Source organism: Tachysurus fulvidraco, chromosome 8, assembly GCF_022655615.1.
Source record: "Tachysurus fulvidraco isolate hzauxx_2018 chromosome 8, HZAU_PFXX_2.0, whole genome shotgun sequence".
NCBI lineage: Eukaryota > Metazoa > Chordata > Actinopteri > Siluriformes > Bagridae > Tachysurus > Tachysurus fulvidraco.
Window position 1 is genome coordinate 10,999,143 of NC_062525.1, and position 19,054 is coordinate 11,018,196.

Sequence of the window (19,054 nt, forward strand, 5' to 3'; positions counted from 1 at the left end):
GTGTGTGTGTGTGTGTGTGTGTTTGTGTGTGTGTGTGTGTGTGTGTGTGTGTGTGTGTGTGTGTGTATGTGTGTGTGTATGTGTGTGTGCGTGTGTGTGTGCGTGTGTGTGTGCGTGTGTGTGCGTGTGTGTGCGCGCGTGTGTGTGTGTGTGTGTGTGTGTGTGTGTGTGTGTGTGTGTAAGAGAGAGAGATTGTAACAAAAATGCATGCTGGAATACAAAAACATTGTACTGTGCACTGAGTGCAATATTAAAAGTCAATAAATGATTGGCTTATGCTGGTGGTTATAAACATGTTATTAAAATAATATTCATTTTATGACTCTAAACAGTATTCAGAGCCATTACTAGTAATTAAATCTAGAGAGCAAACATTTACGTTTTACTTACACTGGCTTGTGGAAAATCATGGCAAGATATTGATGGAAAAACTCTAAACCTATTGTTTTTTCATAGGATTGATGGGCTGATACTTAAGCAATACTGCAGGAGTTAGAGTGTGGTAATACTGAATATCAGCATGCTGAGATTTGGCTGTAGGCACAAGCCCACAAGGCAAATGTCATAGATAATCACAATTAAGTAATGGAAGTGACATTTTGGACACAATACGGCCAAATGTTCTATTTATTTTTGGTTTCCAAGTGGAAATGGATCGTGAAGAAGCTACACTCACTTGTTGACCTAGTTGGCTTACACTGGTTTGTAAATTCACATTAATGGTGCTTCTTGTAAAACTGGCATCATTTGACTAGCATTCACATTTTAAGTCAGAAGTTATTTTTTCCCAAAAAGAATTGTTTGCAAAGTTCTCAGATGATGTTGCAGTGTAGATTGGAAATATAAGCACTCTTGAAATGCTGCTTGGCCAATAAAATCTGTGGATTGGATCTAATTTTTGCATAAATCTTACTTGTTCCTTTCTGCTCAGCTTTAGCTTTGCCCTGTTCATGTGTGTACATACACACAGATGTGCTCAGGTTGAATAAGAAAGACATGGATCACAAATTGTACATGGGACAAGGGACGACATTTTAGTCATTATACCTCAAGCTCATCTACAAACAACTCCCTCAACATAGGCCATGTTAAACTACAGCTCAACCTACTAAACGTGAAAATGTAATTATTATTTAGCACGATTGCATTACAATCGCACTGACTTTAATCTTCATAACAGTTTATTGATTTCAATTTGTTTTAGAAATTACACATATCCCTGTTGTTTTCTTTATATTAGAAGACTAAGCTGGATGGTGGTTAATATACCCTTATACATAGTCCTCTTAAAGAGAACACTTAAACCTAGGTGTAATATGCTGGGGTACAGAGATTTACTCTATTTTCAGCAGTGTACTTGCACTGAGGTGGAGGCAAGGAGAGCATAACAAGGCAAGATATTTGGATGCCCATCAGAAGAATGTGGTAGCCTATTGTTTACGGTGTTGGACTACTGATCGGATGGGTGCGAGATGGGAACTCCTACTGTAGGTCCACCATGCTGCAACTACTGGGCTCCTGAGCGAGACCCTTAACCCTCAATTGCTCAGTTATATAAAAAATGAGATAAAATGCAAGTCGGTCTGAATGAGGGCGTCTGACAAAATGGCAAAAATGTAAATGTAAGTATCATAGGCAAGGATGCAAAAGCAAAACTTTGAGAGTTCTGGATAAGTAAGGAGTATATGAAAGGATGACAGACACAGACTTATATGCAGAATCAATTTGATAATGGAAGCAAATATAGTGAGGGAGCCGAGCTCTCTCTCACCTCCTTTGGGATGTTGGGTGTTTACCAGTCTAAGCAGAGAGCTTATCAGTCCTTACTGTTGGTGGTCCATTTCATGGTGTACTGGAGCTCATAGAGAACAGTATGTGATTGTGAGCAAAATCCTTTCAATTGACTAAAACAAACGGAGTGGTGTAAATATACCCAGTGTGTCATATTCTCTTTTAAAGGAGCTTATGAAAAATTTTCCATCCTTACTTGAAGACCTTGATAACAACAGAGATGGTTGATAGTTGGCAGTTGGAGATGGCGTCACAGACACATCTGGCAGCCAGTGGGGAGAGCAGTTTAATAAAGAATGTGATATAGCAGGCTTTCATTGGTAATTTGATCTTTTGCTTGTTCAACCGAGATCTGTGTTTTTCATTAAATTTGAACATGGGAAATATAAACATATATGATTGTCATACTGTGGATTTTCAATTGAGCTCCCTCTTTTATTTTGTTAAAATCCATATATACTTCTCAGTTTCAGATCTTGCTAGACATTAGCTGCAGTATCATTAAACTTGCGGTTTAATATACCAAATTGTTCACACAACAAGAATAAATTTCTAATCTCAGTGTCTCTCAGTGCATAATATTACAAGGTAAAGGGGCCAAAAGCATAAACAGGAGCCCTTGCAGACACTTTAATTATGTGAGTCGCTCAATCTGGACTTGTAGTGGCATCAAGGATAATTAGCAAGGGAGCATGCTGGGAATGACACTAGCCCAAAGGCATCAATCACTGGTCAAGGAGACTCACTTCCCCGCTGCAGACCAGATGTGTAATCACAAAATTCTTTTAGCACATGTTCCAGAATGATAAACAAATTCACACCCCCACACTTCTCCCCCTACACAAATACTTTCAGGGAATTGTTGCAAGCTAAACCACACAGGCTGAAATTATAATGCAATTTATCTTGAATCCTTTCATCACTTCACAGCCCATTATTACTTGCTCTGGTCATATACTTGCTATCTATTATTACTTACTCTCTCTCTCTCTCTCTCTCTCTCTCTCTCTCTCTCTCTCTCTCTCTCTCTCTCTCTCTCTCTCTCTCTCTCTCTCTCACTCTCTCTCTCTCTCTCTCTCTCTCTCTCTCTCTCTCTCTCTCTCTCTCTCTCTCTCTCTCTCTCTCTCTCTCTCTCTCTCTCTCTCTCTCTCTCTCTCTCTAGCTCTCTCTCTCTCTCTCTCTCTCTCTCTCTCTCTCTCTCTCTCTCTCTCTCTCTCTCTCTCTCTCTGCTAACACAGTAGGTGTTTCATTTTAAGCATGTTCACATGCAGCAAGTGTCTGTGCCGTTGTCCTTGCTGTATGAGTATGACTACTCAGCATACCCAGTGAATATGTATAATTCTAAATAATCTCTACTACAATAATTACAACAAAGTAATAATAATGATTATGAAGATTAAATTAATGATTATGAATAAAGTAAATTATTATTATTATTATTATTATTGTTATTATTATTATTAATAATAATAACAATAATAATAATAATAATAATAATAATAATAATAATAATAATAATAATAATAATAATAATAATAATAATAATAATAATAAATAATTGATCTATGTATATCAGTTACAGTTTATAGGTATGTTTATATTTATTATAAATTGTTAATTTAAAACAACAGATGTTTATTTTCAGCATGATGAACTATTCATTATTTTCCCTTTAATTAATAACAGTGGAGTAAGTACCATTTATTTTCTTTTACAGATTTAAAATTTTGGGATCAAATACGCATTAACCTTGGGCTCTTTTTTATTACACATTAAGGACAAGTCTATAATTTGTGTTGCATTCTTTTACTAGAAATATACAAAATATTGAAACTATTTCTAACTACTTCAACTTTTCTCTGTGACACTGCTACCAGTTCTCTTTCTTTGCCTTTCTGTATCTCTCTTTTTATCTTTCTTTAATCACACACACTCAGAGAGGATGTGTTTGCTTTGCAGTGAGGCAAACAGCAGGATTCACTGAATGCTCTCCCAGTAGGATTTCTGTAATTGATAGAGGTTGTGTTAGTTTTAAGGCTGAAGGTGGCACTCAGTAGGACAGTCTGAGCATATGTGGCCAACCTGGACAAATTACTCTCTAGGCACAAAACTTGTAAAAATGTGTGCATGAGTGGGAATTAACTGTATTTACAGGTCTATTAAAAGCAAAATCTTTTCATTTGACTTTTGTGTTTCTTTTTTTCTTAATATTGCTTTTTTTTTTTTTTTTTTTTTTGAAAAGGGACACATACTAGCAGCTAAATTTTTTGAGACTCCATTAAGGATGTTCTTTAAATTGCCATTCGAGTGCGCATGCTGTTTATTGGGTTCATTCTTCAGGCTGTGGTTATTTTCCTAATAGAGTTTTGGCCGCTCATTTTAAGACTTGAATGCTATTACACACATGTTAATGCTTTCCTGGGAGAAGATTACACTTTAAGCAGTTTGCAGTATTCATAAAAGCTTCTGAGAGGAGAATTTATTACTTGCCCTTTCACTTTTCTGAATAATCAGACTAATTCTGCTGTTTTAATGAGGGATTTAACTACATTAAGGATGGACTCATTCTAGGCTCTTGGTTATTTGAACACATCCAAAAAATATGGCTAAAAGATTCATCTTCTATACTTACGAGCAGTTTTTCTTCTAAGAAAACTTAGAAGCAAACTTTCTAGTTTTATTCTCAGTACTCTTTGTATGCTTATGTTTAGAATTTATGATTGATTTCTTTGGCTGTTTTAAATGTATTCAAAAGCAATAATGGGAATTTGCTTACCAAGTCTAAATAGTGTTAAGCTATTCAACATCAGATAACATCACATTTCTATTACACAACATGACAGGATCTTGAAAACATGGAATGGAAATAACCAATCTATCCAGCATCCAAAAGATTTTCTCTCTAATTTAGTTCTGACCAATTTCTATTCTCCAGTTAGGTCTCCTCTGTCAAACGACAGTTACCAGGAAAGGTGTTTCATGTGTATCACATGCTTTTTCCAAATGGTTGAAGACATCTTTTCCAACTGCTGCTCATGCATCATCAGCAGGCAGCATAACACACTTAGAGGAAAGCCCACATGAGCTCACAGGACAGCCATGATTGTCTAGTGTCACTGTGATTGATAGGGGAGTAGTAGTATGCCACCTTTTCCTTCCCTCATTGCTCTCTTGGTCTCTCGGTCTCCCAGCTATGAGAGACACTGTGACATGTTGTGCCACTCAGAACTCTCAGCATCCCTCTTTTTTTCTTTGTCTGGTTCAAAATCATCAGAATGACATGTATTTGCATATTTATGTATTTTTGCTGACAATAAATACAGCACTATGATCTCTAAATGACTTTCCTTTTAATAGATCAGTTCATTTAAAACATTATCTATCCTCACATATGAACACAGCAAGGGCTTTCATGAATACTCACTAATCACTAGGGTATAAAACTGTCAGTATGATGATATTTGAAAAAAATTAATTATCTAACATGCTAATGCTAATGCTAATGTAATGAGAGAGTACAATATGTGCTTTTTTATAAATGTTCTTATATGCATTTTAAACTGTATGTAAAACCTCCTGGTAAGATGCTACAGTGGAGGGATTCTATCCAATGGAGAATCATGAGGTGAAGAGAGAGAGAGAGTGGAGAGAGAGAGAGAGAGAGAGAGAGAGAGAGAGAGAGAGAGAGAGAGAGAGAGAGAGAGAGAGAGAGATGGTGAAAACAAAAGCCATCCATTTGACATTCAGTGACTCATGCTGCTGCCTAACAATCCTTACACTGGGGAGATTCTCAGAGGTATTCAGAATTGCAGACTGTGCCAGACACACACACACACACACACACACACACACACACACACACACATATATATATATATATGTGTGTGTGTGTGTGTGTGTTGATCAGCTACAGAGTCACAGGTTGGGTCAAGCTTGATTTCAGGGTGACTTTTCCTCTCCAGATCAGATCTGTCCTTTATTTGTGTCTTTCAAACAAAAACAGGCAAATGCTAAATTGTTCACAGTCACAGGTTTGTTTGAATAGAAAGTGGATAATGATAATCTGTTAAAGTCAGATACAGACAGTATTCAAACATTTATCTATTAATGTTACCTTTATGCAGACCTCAAAGTTTGCTTCCTCTAGTGTCCTTGCTGGGCCACATTGACCCTGTATATAACAGGGAACAAAAGAAAGAACTGAAAATCAAGTATGCATTGCATTTTTTTCCATTCATTTTGCTTAAAAAATAATTATACAGTTAAATATTAAATAAAGCATAACAGTGTGTGTTCTCCTAGATGAACTATTGTACTGAAATGTACCATTCAAATGTGCAGCCTTGTCTACACAGAATACCATGTACAGTATTTCTACACATACACGTACAGTACTGAATGATTCATCCATAGGGACAAGGCCACAGGCCAAGTGCTGCAGGTAATCTCAGCCATGCTGATATTCAGAATAACTGTATGATTGTAAGTGCAATATTGCTTTTATGAAGTTCGAGTAACTGACATTTCAGACACAATTATTTCTTGATTTTTGCTTTGTGAACAGAAATAGGTTCTGAAAAAGCCACGCTCACTAATCGCCTGTGCTAATAGCTCACAATGATTTGTAGATTCCTGTTCCTGTTCCTATTCAAGTCACAAGTTGAATCCATGCTAACTCTACTCTGGTAATGGTTCCAGTGGGACTGTTGCTAGAACTTGAATTTTACTTGGCAATGTAAATTTGAGAAGGTAATACAGACAGTTCACATCCAATTAAAGCTTTTATTCACTGCTTTATTCTAATTTAATTTAGATTTCCTTTCTCTTTAAGCCTGAAATAAATGATTGCTTTTCAGGGCAGATCTGCTATCTCATTCTTTCTGGTTATAAGATCTGCAACTACTTTTGGCCTTTAGCATTGTTGATCATGTAATGTTACTGAAATTCAGGTACTGAAATTCAGGTCTATAGAATCTGCTTTAAACATTCAATAATTAGTTGTTTTGGTGCTCACATTAGCATGTACTGCAGTGGATGGATAATTTGCAGGAGCATCTAATTTGCATTTGGATATTGTTGATCTATAGGACATGGCCCTCTTGAATTGGTTAAGTGGGGCTTTGGCTATGGACCTGCATTTCCTGACAGTTGGGTTAAATTGGAAAGTGTGATCATGAATATAAATCACTGCAAGCAATCACTTAGCCAACTGTGGAGCTCAGACAATGTTGAGGTTCTCTCTCTCTCTCTCTCTCTCTCTCTCTCTCTCTCTCTCTCTCTCTCTCTCTCTCTCTCTCTCTCTCTCTCTCTCTCTCTCTCTCTCTCTCTATCAGTTCTTCTTTCTGCATGTAAGTTAATTAGGCATGTTTAGTCTTCATCTGTCTAACCATTATAATTATTTATTCTAGTAGTTTATTTGAGATACAGAGTGCCCTTTTTTTGCAATAATTTAATTTTGTGCTAAAAGAACTAACTTCTTACTTTCTAGTGATGTCCCACCATCTGTATGCATTCATGCTATCTCAAACATGTTCAGAAAACATGTTCAGTTATGTGGAATTACTGTTGCAATCGAATCTGGACTAATTAAGAGGTACCACATATGAGGCTCTTCTCCTGCCCTTTATCTGCTGGCCAACTGCAGTTCAGATCATGTATGAGGCACCAGAAGGGTACAGAATTTACTTTATTCTGTTAATGAAGGAAATGTGTGATATCATGGCATGACTGTGGTATTGAGCATTTCAGAATCTATTGATCTCCTGGGATTTTCACTCACAAAGTATGTTTACATGTTTAGAATGTTTAGCGTTTACACAGAACGGCATAAAGAAGAAAAAAAATTAATGAAGAGGAGTTTGATCAGATTATTTTGAGCTGCCAGGAAGTAACTTGCATAATCACTCTTTACAATGTGATGAGCAGAAAAGTATCCCAGCATGCACAAACCATTGAAGCAAGAGGTGAATAGGCTCCACACTGGGTTCCGTTCCTGTCAGGGAAGAGCAGGAATCGGAGGCTGTCATGGAAACAGCCTCAGCCAAACTGGACATTTAAAGATTAGATAAAAAGAAATGACCTAGACTTTTCAGTACCATTCTGTTCTTTACATTGTGAATGACATCTTTCACTGTTTTCACCAATAAAGGTACTAACAGGTTTATCTTTTATTTTGTACTCTCTTCTTTGGTGGAGCTGTTGATAGGGTGTCTACAAAGCTAAGGAATTTTATTGCTCTTGAAAAAAGCAACACAAACAGGAGGTTAGCATCAGCAAACCTCACTCTGTAAGCACATACATATACTGTGTTACCTTCAAAACATAGTGTGGCATCGAAAAAAACTCTCTCATTTATGTATGCTTGTTGCTTGGTCCACATATTTCTGAGCAGGTTCGAGGACATGGTTCATCTATGAGTATAGGCTTGTTAGGTTGCTGTTACTGTGCCTTCAGTATCTATGTTAAAATTGGAAATCAAGATTTTCTCCTGCATATACAATGTTGCCCTGTACTTCACTACTTCGCTTTGACAAATTTCTTCCAGTCATCTTTGTGCTTGAAAAATTTGTGAAAAATGTCCTCTTTTGTTGCATTTGGCTTCACATACTAACCAGCATCTCAGTAAGTGTGCATGTAGCCTTTCCTATATTTTGTTTTCAGCATCTTGTGAGTTTGGTTGAATTTTCTGGGCGTGTTTTAAAATTGAATTGCACCTCTTTTTGCTTGTTCTTTTGGACTGTGAAAGCTTATCATGAAATTGGTTGCCTCTTTCCTTGTTCTGTCTTATTTTGGCTGAGAATTAGCTCTAGATCCAACTGTAAGCTTTCTGACAGTGTTGATGATCCCTTGTGACTGCCTGTCTCATATCATTTTTGTCTGCAAAACAACAACTGGCAATTCTGTGCTAATTTATGAGACACAGTAATTAATTCGCTAGACACTTGGCACCTTCTATTTTTCATGACTTCACCTGTCACTGCTATCATGCTGAATATGTCATTGGACTTAATATCTTTTGTGTATGTCAGTGAGTTCATTTAATGTTCTATACGTCATTCAATAACCTGCAGCTATAAGAAATGTTTTAATTTATGAATCCAGCTAAGCTAACAACCAAGTCAAATTTGTTGTGCATAAGATTCACCATGTTTTTTTCTGGCACTTTTTTCCATCCTCATTCCTACCATGCCATTGTCTTATTTATGATTTCTACATCTCAGGCCTGTTCTGTCTATAGCCACCTTAACTCAATGTTAACTTAGTTAACATTTGAAAAACATTTTCTTTGGATTTGTATGTTATTGGTGATTCTTTTTAGATTAGAAATTGAATGAAATTGGCTTGAATAAAAGAATTCTGGGTGAAATCTAACATTACCCTGACTATTAAAAAACTAAGAATACGCAGTAATACTCAGGCAAGTGTTGCACTTGGTACACACTCAAGGCCAGGGTCAAGAAGGCTCAGAGCCTGGACCAGCTTCTTTACACTTGATCTCATGTGAAATCCAGTTGGATTTTTATAATACTGAAGTTGCAAGAAAAGCTTTATTTAACGATTTAAATAAATAATGATACATTTAATGATACACAGTTTACAACACACACATCACTGCAACACAACACACAGGACATTATCAGAGTGGTAATAAATGGAGTGATATAGTTAGATAATAAATACACACCTAAACAATTTCGAGGTGCCAACCTGCCTACCTTTGGACTGTGGAGGAAACCCCCAAAGCAACGGGAAGCCCATGCAATCTCAACGTACAAATAATGGACTTTGGAATCACCCAATCCTGGAGGTCTGAGGCAAACATGCAAACCATTGATATGTGGATTTTTTTTTGACACATTAGTTATCAACTGATTATTTCAATAATCAAGTGAATGTTATTTGTATATGCAGTATAAGAAAGAATGTATGACGTGACATACTGTACAGCTAAGTACGGTGACCCATACTCAGAATTCATTCTCTGCATCCAAAGTGCACACACACAGCAGTGAACACACACACACACACACACACCGTGAACACACACCCAGAGCAGTGGGCAGCCATTTATGCTGTGGAGCCCAGGGAGCAGTTGGGGGGTTCGGTGCCTTGCTCAAGGGCACCTCAATCGTGGTATTGCTGGCCCGAGACTCGAACCCACAACCTTAGGGTTAGGAGTAAAACTCTCTAACCATTAGGCCACATATGATACTTCCACTTCCACATATGATATAAAGGGGATGATGTTTGTGGATATGCACTTAAAAAACTTTATTTAAATGTGTACTGAACATTCAATACACACATAGGAGGCTTTCACTGTGATATTGGTACAACACTGGAACCCTTGCATAATTATTAGCTCCATGCAATATTCAGACATGTTGCCTATGTGCCCCTCAGTGCTGCAGATATTTATTGCCTTAATATTTCATAAAAACACAACCAAACCAAAGTGCATTATCACTTTGAGGAGAAATAAATTAAATATTCATTATAAACCTTGAGAATATAGGTTTACACTTCTCTTTGGATTACAACTATCGCTTACAATGCATTTACTGATATAAGAACTTAACAACAGCAATGTAATGGAGGAAAAGCAACAGTTTTATAGGAGCTATGGACATTAACAATGGACATTGTTACAAATGAATTTTTCAGAAATATATCAATTCAATATATTCATTTTAAATGTATTAATTTATTTTTCATGAGCAGGCCAGAGGGGATGGTGGCAAGGAACAAACTCCATAAGACAAAATGTAGAAGAAATTTTCATAACTGAGTCCTTACTCAACTGGGTGAAAATTGTGTAATTATAAATAATTCCCTTCTCAAACTGTGTGCAAACAGGAAAAACTGTTTGTGTCAATTGCAGTCCTAAAGCTACAACACCAATTGTAGTTCTAAGCCATCATAACAAATTTGTTTGTAAAGTTGCACTCCAATGTCATCTTTGTACTTTATAAGTTACGTAATTTCAAAGACTGCATTTGGGTTTTGTCATGAAAATCTGCATGGTTATTATGATCAGCATCATTACCAAAATCAGTTTCATGCTATTGTATTATTTTTAACAATATCTACACTCCTGCATCAGGTATACTAAAAAAAAAAGGATAGTAGACATTGTGGTTAAAGAGAGAATGGCAGTGGGAGAGATATGGAAACTCATTAAGTTGATGTTCTGTTCAAGTGGTTTGCTCTCAGTGCTCCAGATTGCAGTTACTAGATAGGACTCATCTACTCTGTGCTCTAAGTGCCAGAACCTCACCTTAATTCCCCCATTAAAAGCCCATCTGTGGGAATGGGCTCCTAAGCACTCTGAGAGTCTACAGTGCAACCAGACAGCCTGAATGGCCTGCGTTCAAAACACACTAATTTAATCTAATCTCTTTCTTCTCTCCTTTTCCCCATTCTCTATCATCCTCTCTTTTTCCCACATCTCTTTCATGTTCTTTTCATTATGTTCCTCAACTTCTCTGCATAACAAACATAAATCTGTTAATAATTCATAATATTTTCTTCATTTTTTCACATTATTTTTCTATTCATATGGTTGTTTTTTTCCGCTATTTATGTCATCCTTTTATTCTCTCTCTCTCTCTCTCTCTCTCTCTCTCTCTCTCTCTCTCTCTCTCTCTCTCTCTCTCTCTCTCTCTCTCTCTCTCTCTCTCTCTTTCTCAGACAGCACGGCTAGCATTGTAGCGAGGCGGCGCCGTTTCCACAGGTTGACTCAGGAGCTATATGAGCTGCCCGTGGTGGTGTGGGATGGAGGTGAGCCCCTTCTGAGCAGTACCAGCACACTGACCCTGCGTGTGTGCCAGTGTCAGCGCGGCACTCGGCACAAAATCTGTCAGGGCGAGGCTTTTCTTTCTTCTGCAGGCCTCAGCACCGGAGCGCTTATCGCCATCCTGCTGTGTGTGCTAATACTGCTCGGTAAGTTCGCATCTACACCCTGCAATTCCTCAGTTAAACTAAAGACGTAGATAACACTTCCTGTTATTAGCTTTGGAGTGAGTTTGAATTCTACAATCCATCTCAAAAATTATGAAATCACCACACTTTAAAGTAAAAAGCTTGGTGAACATATTTTATGTGTGGTGATTCCTTCATTTTTGCCAGGGGTTGGATTATTAAATGTTTATTGTGAACTGTGAATTATTGACCTCACTGTGAAACACTTTGGACTCTTATAAACACAGGGGGACAAGCACAATGTGAATACATTATTGGTCTAGCACCTATTGTTCACTGATTTGCATCATACAGTTGATATTTTAGCACATTAAAGTTATACAAGTTAAATACTTGTCTACAGCTTGTCTTTATATTAAACCAAGGTCTTTAAATCGGTGCTAAGAAATAGCAGTGATGTAAAAGTCCCATGATGATATTACCAAAAAAGAAACAGAATACTTAAATGTTTTTTATTTTGCTTTTGCAAACTTCTGCTTTCTTATACAGTACACTGCAAGCAAAACTTCTACTTTTTTTTTTTTTAATTCATTTTAACATTAACATTAATGCTTGTGTTTATGGAAGTGTTTACTTTTTATATTCAATTGGTGAGAATGAGAGGATTCCTGACTATCATGACTTTAAGATTTTACTTTCTCTATTTTATATAGATGTAACTCTTGCTTGTGTTATTACTACAAGCAAGATGCTCAGATAGATACACACATTAAGCAGTGATAATTATTCACAATTAATAGAATTGACTAATGCTACCATGAGCATTAGGATTTTAAAACATAAGGTATTTATGTGTTTATGTAGGCTAGACCACTCTTTTATGTGGGTGCACGGTGATCATTTATATAGCATATGGTAATTAAACTATATTGACCGTTCTTTATATAAGCTGTACTTCAAATGTCCTTCCTCTATTTGCAGCCTTTAACTGATCAATACCCAATATGGTCAATGGTTCCAGAGGTTTTAACCTGGGTATTTACCTCTGGACATTTGCCTTACAAGTAGATAATGTTCAGTGAGGAGTTTTCGGTCTAGATTTCAATGCTGTTACGACAGCAGTTATATGGTCCTAACCTTATTAAAGGTCACCTTTGCACATCAGTATAATAGTATTACTTTTACTTAATGCTGTTTTTCTTCAATGCTGGCAGAAACCTCAAGGCATGTTGATAAATTCTATTATAAGCACAACAAGTGCAATTAGAGCACTTTCAGAAAACAAGAGTGTACCAAAAAGAGGGCAGATTTTGACATGAGAGGCCAATGTCCAACATAAATAAACCTGTGGAGTGCTAGGACTGCAGGTGTGTGTGTGTGTGTGTGTGTGTGTGTGTGTGTGTGTGTGTGTGTGTGTGTGTGTGTGTGTGTGTGTGTGTGTGTGTGTGTGTGTGTGTGTGTGTGTGTGTGGGTGGGGTTGGGTGGGTGGGGAGGGGGCATGTTTAGAAGATCAGCTCTATTATTGTCCATGAACAGTGAGGCATGAAGGTTACACATTTCCTAGCGTTTAGACTGGGGCATATACACACAGTGGGTCAGATGAGCAGCAGTCGACCAGAACCAGGACAGCATGTGCATTTTTAATAGCTAGGTGAAAGAGCAAACCTATGAACAGCAAATAAATAGCACATGTGAATGAAAATGGTCTGTGGACAATGTTTTATCCTTTTTACATGGTGATCTTTGCAGTGATTATTAATGTGTCCAAGACTAGAATTTAGGCTAAATATTTTATATTGAAAAGTTGCTGTCATAGATTAGGTAGAATCACACATGAAGGTGATCAGTGTTTTAATTAAGCTTGGCAAACAAAGACCTAATCCAGAGGCAAAGTCAAGATTCAGGGTCAGACAATGAACAAACAACATTAACTCTTCTTATCAGAGGTAAAAATAAAATTGAATTTCTGCCTGTTTGGGTACTTATGTTCAGTATTGATTTGCCTCGTATGAAAGTAGACACTGAATTTATAGTTAGGTATTTTTGGTAGTAAATGATGATATCAAACCACTTTTGCTTTCTGACATGCCCATGTGCTTGTTCATAAGCACGTAAAATTGTAGAAGGTGAAACTATTATTTTTAACCAGTAAAATTCTGCGTAGGTTTATCTTAACAAAGGTAAAAATACTGATTGAAAATGTCTATGTCTATTTCCTTTCATCTGGCAGAATGGAGAGACAGTGTACTGGAGCAGGAATGAGGAAATGAGTAAAACTAGTTCAAAACACTATAAACCCAATCAGCTTGGTGTTGGTGACACAAAAGTCACAGTATGCTTCACAATGAGCGAGTGGAATGTTAGTCCATACATTCTGTGAGTGTGTGATTGCGTCCTGGTGTAGGTGATCATTAATCAGGGGAATGTAAAGATAAGAAGGTCTGAGGTGACTGTGGAGACTTGGGCTGTACTGTGGTCTAGGAATTGTAGCTGGATGCTGAGTCTAGCGTAGACATGACAGCAGCAAATATTTGACTCAATTGATAGAGAAAGATAAAGCTGGAGATGGAGAGTTGAGGAGAAGGGCATCACTGTGATGGAGGAGATAAAGGGAGTACCACACGGTCACAGAAGGAGACAGAGAGAGCAAGAATTTTCAGACAAGAATGCCACTGAAACTCTGCCACAAAAATATTTCTATTCAAAGTATTCAAAGTCAGAAAGCTAAGTGAGAGAAGTGAATAAAGCATGGGTAGAGACTGAGAGAACAGGTGGGAGGCTAGAAATGTGAGAAGAACCAAAGGGGAAAAAATGTGCAGACTCTGTGTTCAGAAACAGTGTAGGAGAACAAGCCTCGCTTGTCACAGGCCACTGATCGCTATTAAAATGTACAAGACCTGAAAACAGAAGCACAGATTGATTATCCTCCTCATTCCCTTCCTCTTTCCATCACTTGTCTATTCCCTCTGTGGCTCTGCAATGGATGGATGAGTCATCTTTTCAAGGACGTTTAAGCACCTAGGCAGCCCCTTTAGGATAAATATATACCAAAGCCTGATATTCAAAACAGTTTCTCTATAAAAAATAATATTTATTTATAACACACTTAGCAAAATCTGCTTCAGAATAAAGAAGCAGCATGAAATATGCCAGAAAAATGGCATTTTCCTTTTTCTCCAAGTAGCACTCCAGTTTAACTTCATTAAGGAAAATGAAATCTTTTCAAGCAATCACAATGCAAAGAACAAACTGCCATCTTTGAATTGAGTATAATTGTGACTCAGTGGCTCAATGATGCTTGATTTTATAATACAGTGTAGAGAATAAAAGAATGCAGTGTTAGAATGCAATGTGTTTTTATGCTAATGGTTTAAGTATTTAAATCAGGGTTACAATTTTCTAATAGTCAGAACCAATCATTAAAGGAAGGTATGAATATAACCAGAGGTACCTCTTTCCCCTGTTAATACCTTGATATTTATTCAAAATATACAGTTCTTAGGCTAAATATTTTTATGTGGAACAAGCAGTAATATGCCTTTTCTACCAAAAAAGTTTTAGTTAGGGCAGAATTTGCATCCAGGCTAAACACAGCTAATGTGTTGTATAGACTTACTGGTCCCAGATGTGCATTGTTCTACTGGAGCCCTGAATCCTATATCAAAGAACTGTTATTCATTCATTCATTGATCTTTGCTCCATAATTTGCTGAACAGTGCACATGCTTTGTTAAGGTGATGTTCGAATGCTAATATAATACACAACGGCTTACCAATTCGGCAAATCGTTTACTTCTTGTAATGTAAATTCACTATACAAAATAAAAATAGTTTTTAAATCTATTATAATGTAATTTTCTTGTGTATTTTAATACGTTCTTTATTTCTGCGACTGGTGATGGTTTTGTAAAGTAATTGTTCGGTTTATCCGGTTCTCTTCTTTTCCCTTGATGTTCTTTGCAATGATTATTATGAAAAGTTGACAATTTTCTTTTTCTAATATAAACATAAATAAAATGGTTGTTATCATACTTTCCTCTTATATAGTATATTATTGATTCATAGCCAGTAAAACTTTATCATGGTCAGGGCTACTGTCAATCTGGAGTTTAGCTCAAGAACACGGAGTGGGAGATGAGAAAATACACCCTGGGTGGGATGTCAGTCCATCACATAGTATCATTTCACACTATTATATTTTCATTAATAAGCCTTTCCATTTTTAAGCCTTCCCTTTTTTTATTTAGAACACATTACATTACAATATTATAATAAAATATTATTAGCCATGTAGCTAATGCATTTAGCATTTGTTACTGATTGTTTGAAATGATGTAAAAGTGCTTGTAGATTACAAGTACAAACATTTTAAATCTTAAATCAATGCAAAGTGTTCTACTTTCGACTTTTCCTGTCAGGGATCTCCACAGCGAATCATTTGTTTCCACCTAACTCTGTCCTCGTCATCCTCTACTCACATCAATTACCTTCATGTCCTCATTTAACAAAAAATGAATGCAAAGTTATATTTCTGTTTGTCCATACAGCAATCGTGATCCTTTTCATCACTTTGAGGCGAAGCAAGAAAGAGCCACTGATCATCTCAGAGGAAGATGTTCGAGAAAACGTGGTCACCTATGATGATGAAGGTGGAGGTGAGGAGGACACTGAAGCTTTTGACATTATTGCATTGCGCAATCCTGAAGCGGCTGAAGAACTCAAGTTCCGGCGAGATGTTCGGCCTGAAGGGGGTTATCCCAGGTCAACCAGAAGACCCTGTCAGTATAGCTGTAACCGTCATAGTCCCACCTCACTGGAGACAGATGAGGATACAGATGTCCATGACTTCATCAAACAGAGACTAGCAGAGGCAGACCAAGATCCTTTTGTACCTCCTTACGATTCGCTACAGACTTATGCTTATGAAGGTCAAGGGTCACCAGCAGGTTCCATCAGTTCTCTAGGCTCAGCTGGAATCCATTCTGAACAGGATTACAACACCTTGGACGAGTGGGGTCCAGAATTTAAAAAACTAGCTGAACTTTCCAGGGAGGAGGCTGGTATGGAACATGAACCAGATGCAAATGAGCCTGATGAACACACTTAATTTTTTAAACTGTTTAAAAAAAATTTACACACATACACATACAGATACACACAAACACAGACATAAACTGCTCTTTTGCTACCATGGATGTCATTGTTTTATCACTAAGGTCAAACATTTTCAGAGTGTTATCCTTCTGAAAAGACTAACTGACCTGCATTTTTCTTCTCATGATGTTGGAGGAGATCAGTTTGAGGAGAAAAACTGAAAGAAAGAAAAAAAAAAACAGAAAAACAATAATGGAAAAAGTTAAATATTTTCCCTGGTGTATATTTTTTATTGCTCAATAAAGTCCTAAAATGTGGACACATGGATATATGTGATGATCAGTGTAACTAATCATTTTCTTCATTTCTTAAACACACAACCAGTCTAGAGTACTAAGGGGAAAACAATTTTCAGGGTTATTGCTGACATAAAATATGTATTTTTGCAATATGTTAGTACTTGCACATTCTAAAACAATATACATTTTAAACTGCATAAGTGCAGGATAGCCTATTAATCATTTTTTGAGTTGTATAATATGATGTGCATAATTCACACAACAAAGTCTGTTATTAGCCAGATATATGGTGCAGAAATGTTAATGCATGAGAGCAACATACACTCTTCAAATATCACTTCAGAGACTATAACACAAACCTTTACTGATGAACCGCTCAGACACATTATAACAACCCATATCTCCATTAGCACTTTTGTAACTGTGTTTATTAGTACACATAAAGTTTGCATTTATTAAATCATGGTAGGCTGGCAGTCTCCTCAGACACACAAATGAAAGGAGGCATTAATGAATATTTAAGTGTTTATGTACATTCAGGTCTGTATGTGTCTCGTGTCTAAAGAGACGGATGCTTATTACTGCTGGAACAGTGATGTTGTTGAACATCATCTCAGGATGGAATGCTAGACATAATGTAGAATTTGATTTCATTTCATGTATCAAGCTGGATTAAGAATGTATTTCAAATTTATCTGTAAATAATTCATGGGAGTGTTTGCATAAGAAATTTGGCAACTAAATTTTGGACTTGAAAGAATCCAAAATGAATCCAGAAATGAAGACAGATATGACTAGCTGTTAAATTAAGACAAATAAAGTAGGAGGAAGAGGTAATCTGTGCCTAGGACATGCTGCACAGCCTGAGCAGAATTACTGGAAGATTTCACATACGTTACAGTTAAGAAGTGCTCCTTCATCATTAACGTAGAGAACATATTTTCTTCAACTTATCAAGTACTGTCAAGTACAAGGAGAGGATGAGGATTCATGGTTATTGTGCAAATACAAATACAAAGAATGACACACAGCACATATAATTATACTATTATTTGACAATATTACAGTATAAGACTAAATATAAAATATTTCTTTAATATATACAATATCATTTACAATCTATACATTACATTCATTTCAGTGTGTATAGAGAGGCAGTGAGCTAGAAATAAAGTGTCAGGTCCAGTATGCTTCTGTGTGTGTGTGTGTGTGTGTGTGTGTGTGTGTGTGTGTGTGTGTGTGTGTGTGTGTGTGTGTGTGTGTGTGTGTGTGTGTGTGTGTGTGTGTGTGTGTGTGTGTGTGTGTGTGTGTGTGTGTGTGTGTGTGCTCCAACTCTAATCTGTTCTCTTGTACATTCATATCCCATGGGTAACACTTATGTCCACCTACACTGCGTTTTGAGCCATGGGTTCAACAACTCTGCTGCTGCTGCTAATTGATATAGACATACAAATAATACATTTTATGTTATGTAATTAAAGGACCAGTTAAGGAGGAGGGTAATGAATTTGACATAAACAGCAATGCACCGATTTACCTACACACACAACGGCACTCAACATATAATCAGCCGCTCATCATATTCTCAAAGCTATCAGTGTGTGTCTGTGTATGTCTGGCCTATGGCACATACGCACTGGGAGAAATGCGCTGCTCTCGGTTTAAACAAGGGGCATTTTTCACACATGACTAGCACACTGATTGCTGTGCAATTAGTCACACAGCGAGTCATTAATGCCTGACGCTGTGCTTGGCTATAAGAGACTTCGCCTCAGAGAGCTCACAGGAACCAAAGAGTAATTACTTTTCAAATACTGTTGAAAATCTCAAATGGGGGTTGTTCTTTTTATGGCATTCCCCTTTATAGAGTGTCTGTGATCGTACTGGAATAAAAGGTGTATTGTGTGACAATAAATGGGGATATACTGTTGTACCTTGAATCCATGCAGT

The 19,054-nt window shown here is 37.0% G+C and overlaps 1 protein-coding gene across 1 annotated transcript in view; it reads left to right on the top strand.

The window, feature by feature from the left end:
- LOC113662541 (cadherin-18) overlaps positions 1-17,104 on the top strand; it is an 87,207-nt gene extending 70,103 nt beyond the window's left edge. Inside the window, exons 11-12 of the mRNA XM_027177463.2 lie at positions 11,482-11,733; positions 16,259-17,104. Of these exons, the coding sequence (XP_027033264.2) occupies positions 11,482-11,733; positions 16,259-16,818 (812 nt within the window). The 3' untranslated portion in view covers positions 16,819-17,104. The remainder of the gene's footprint in view (positions 1-11,481; positions 11,734-16,258) is intronic.
- The last annotated feature ends 1,950 nt before the right edge of the window (positions 17,105-19,054 follow it).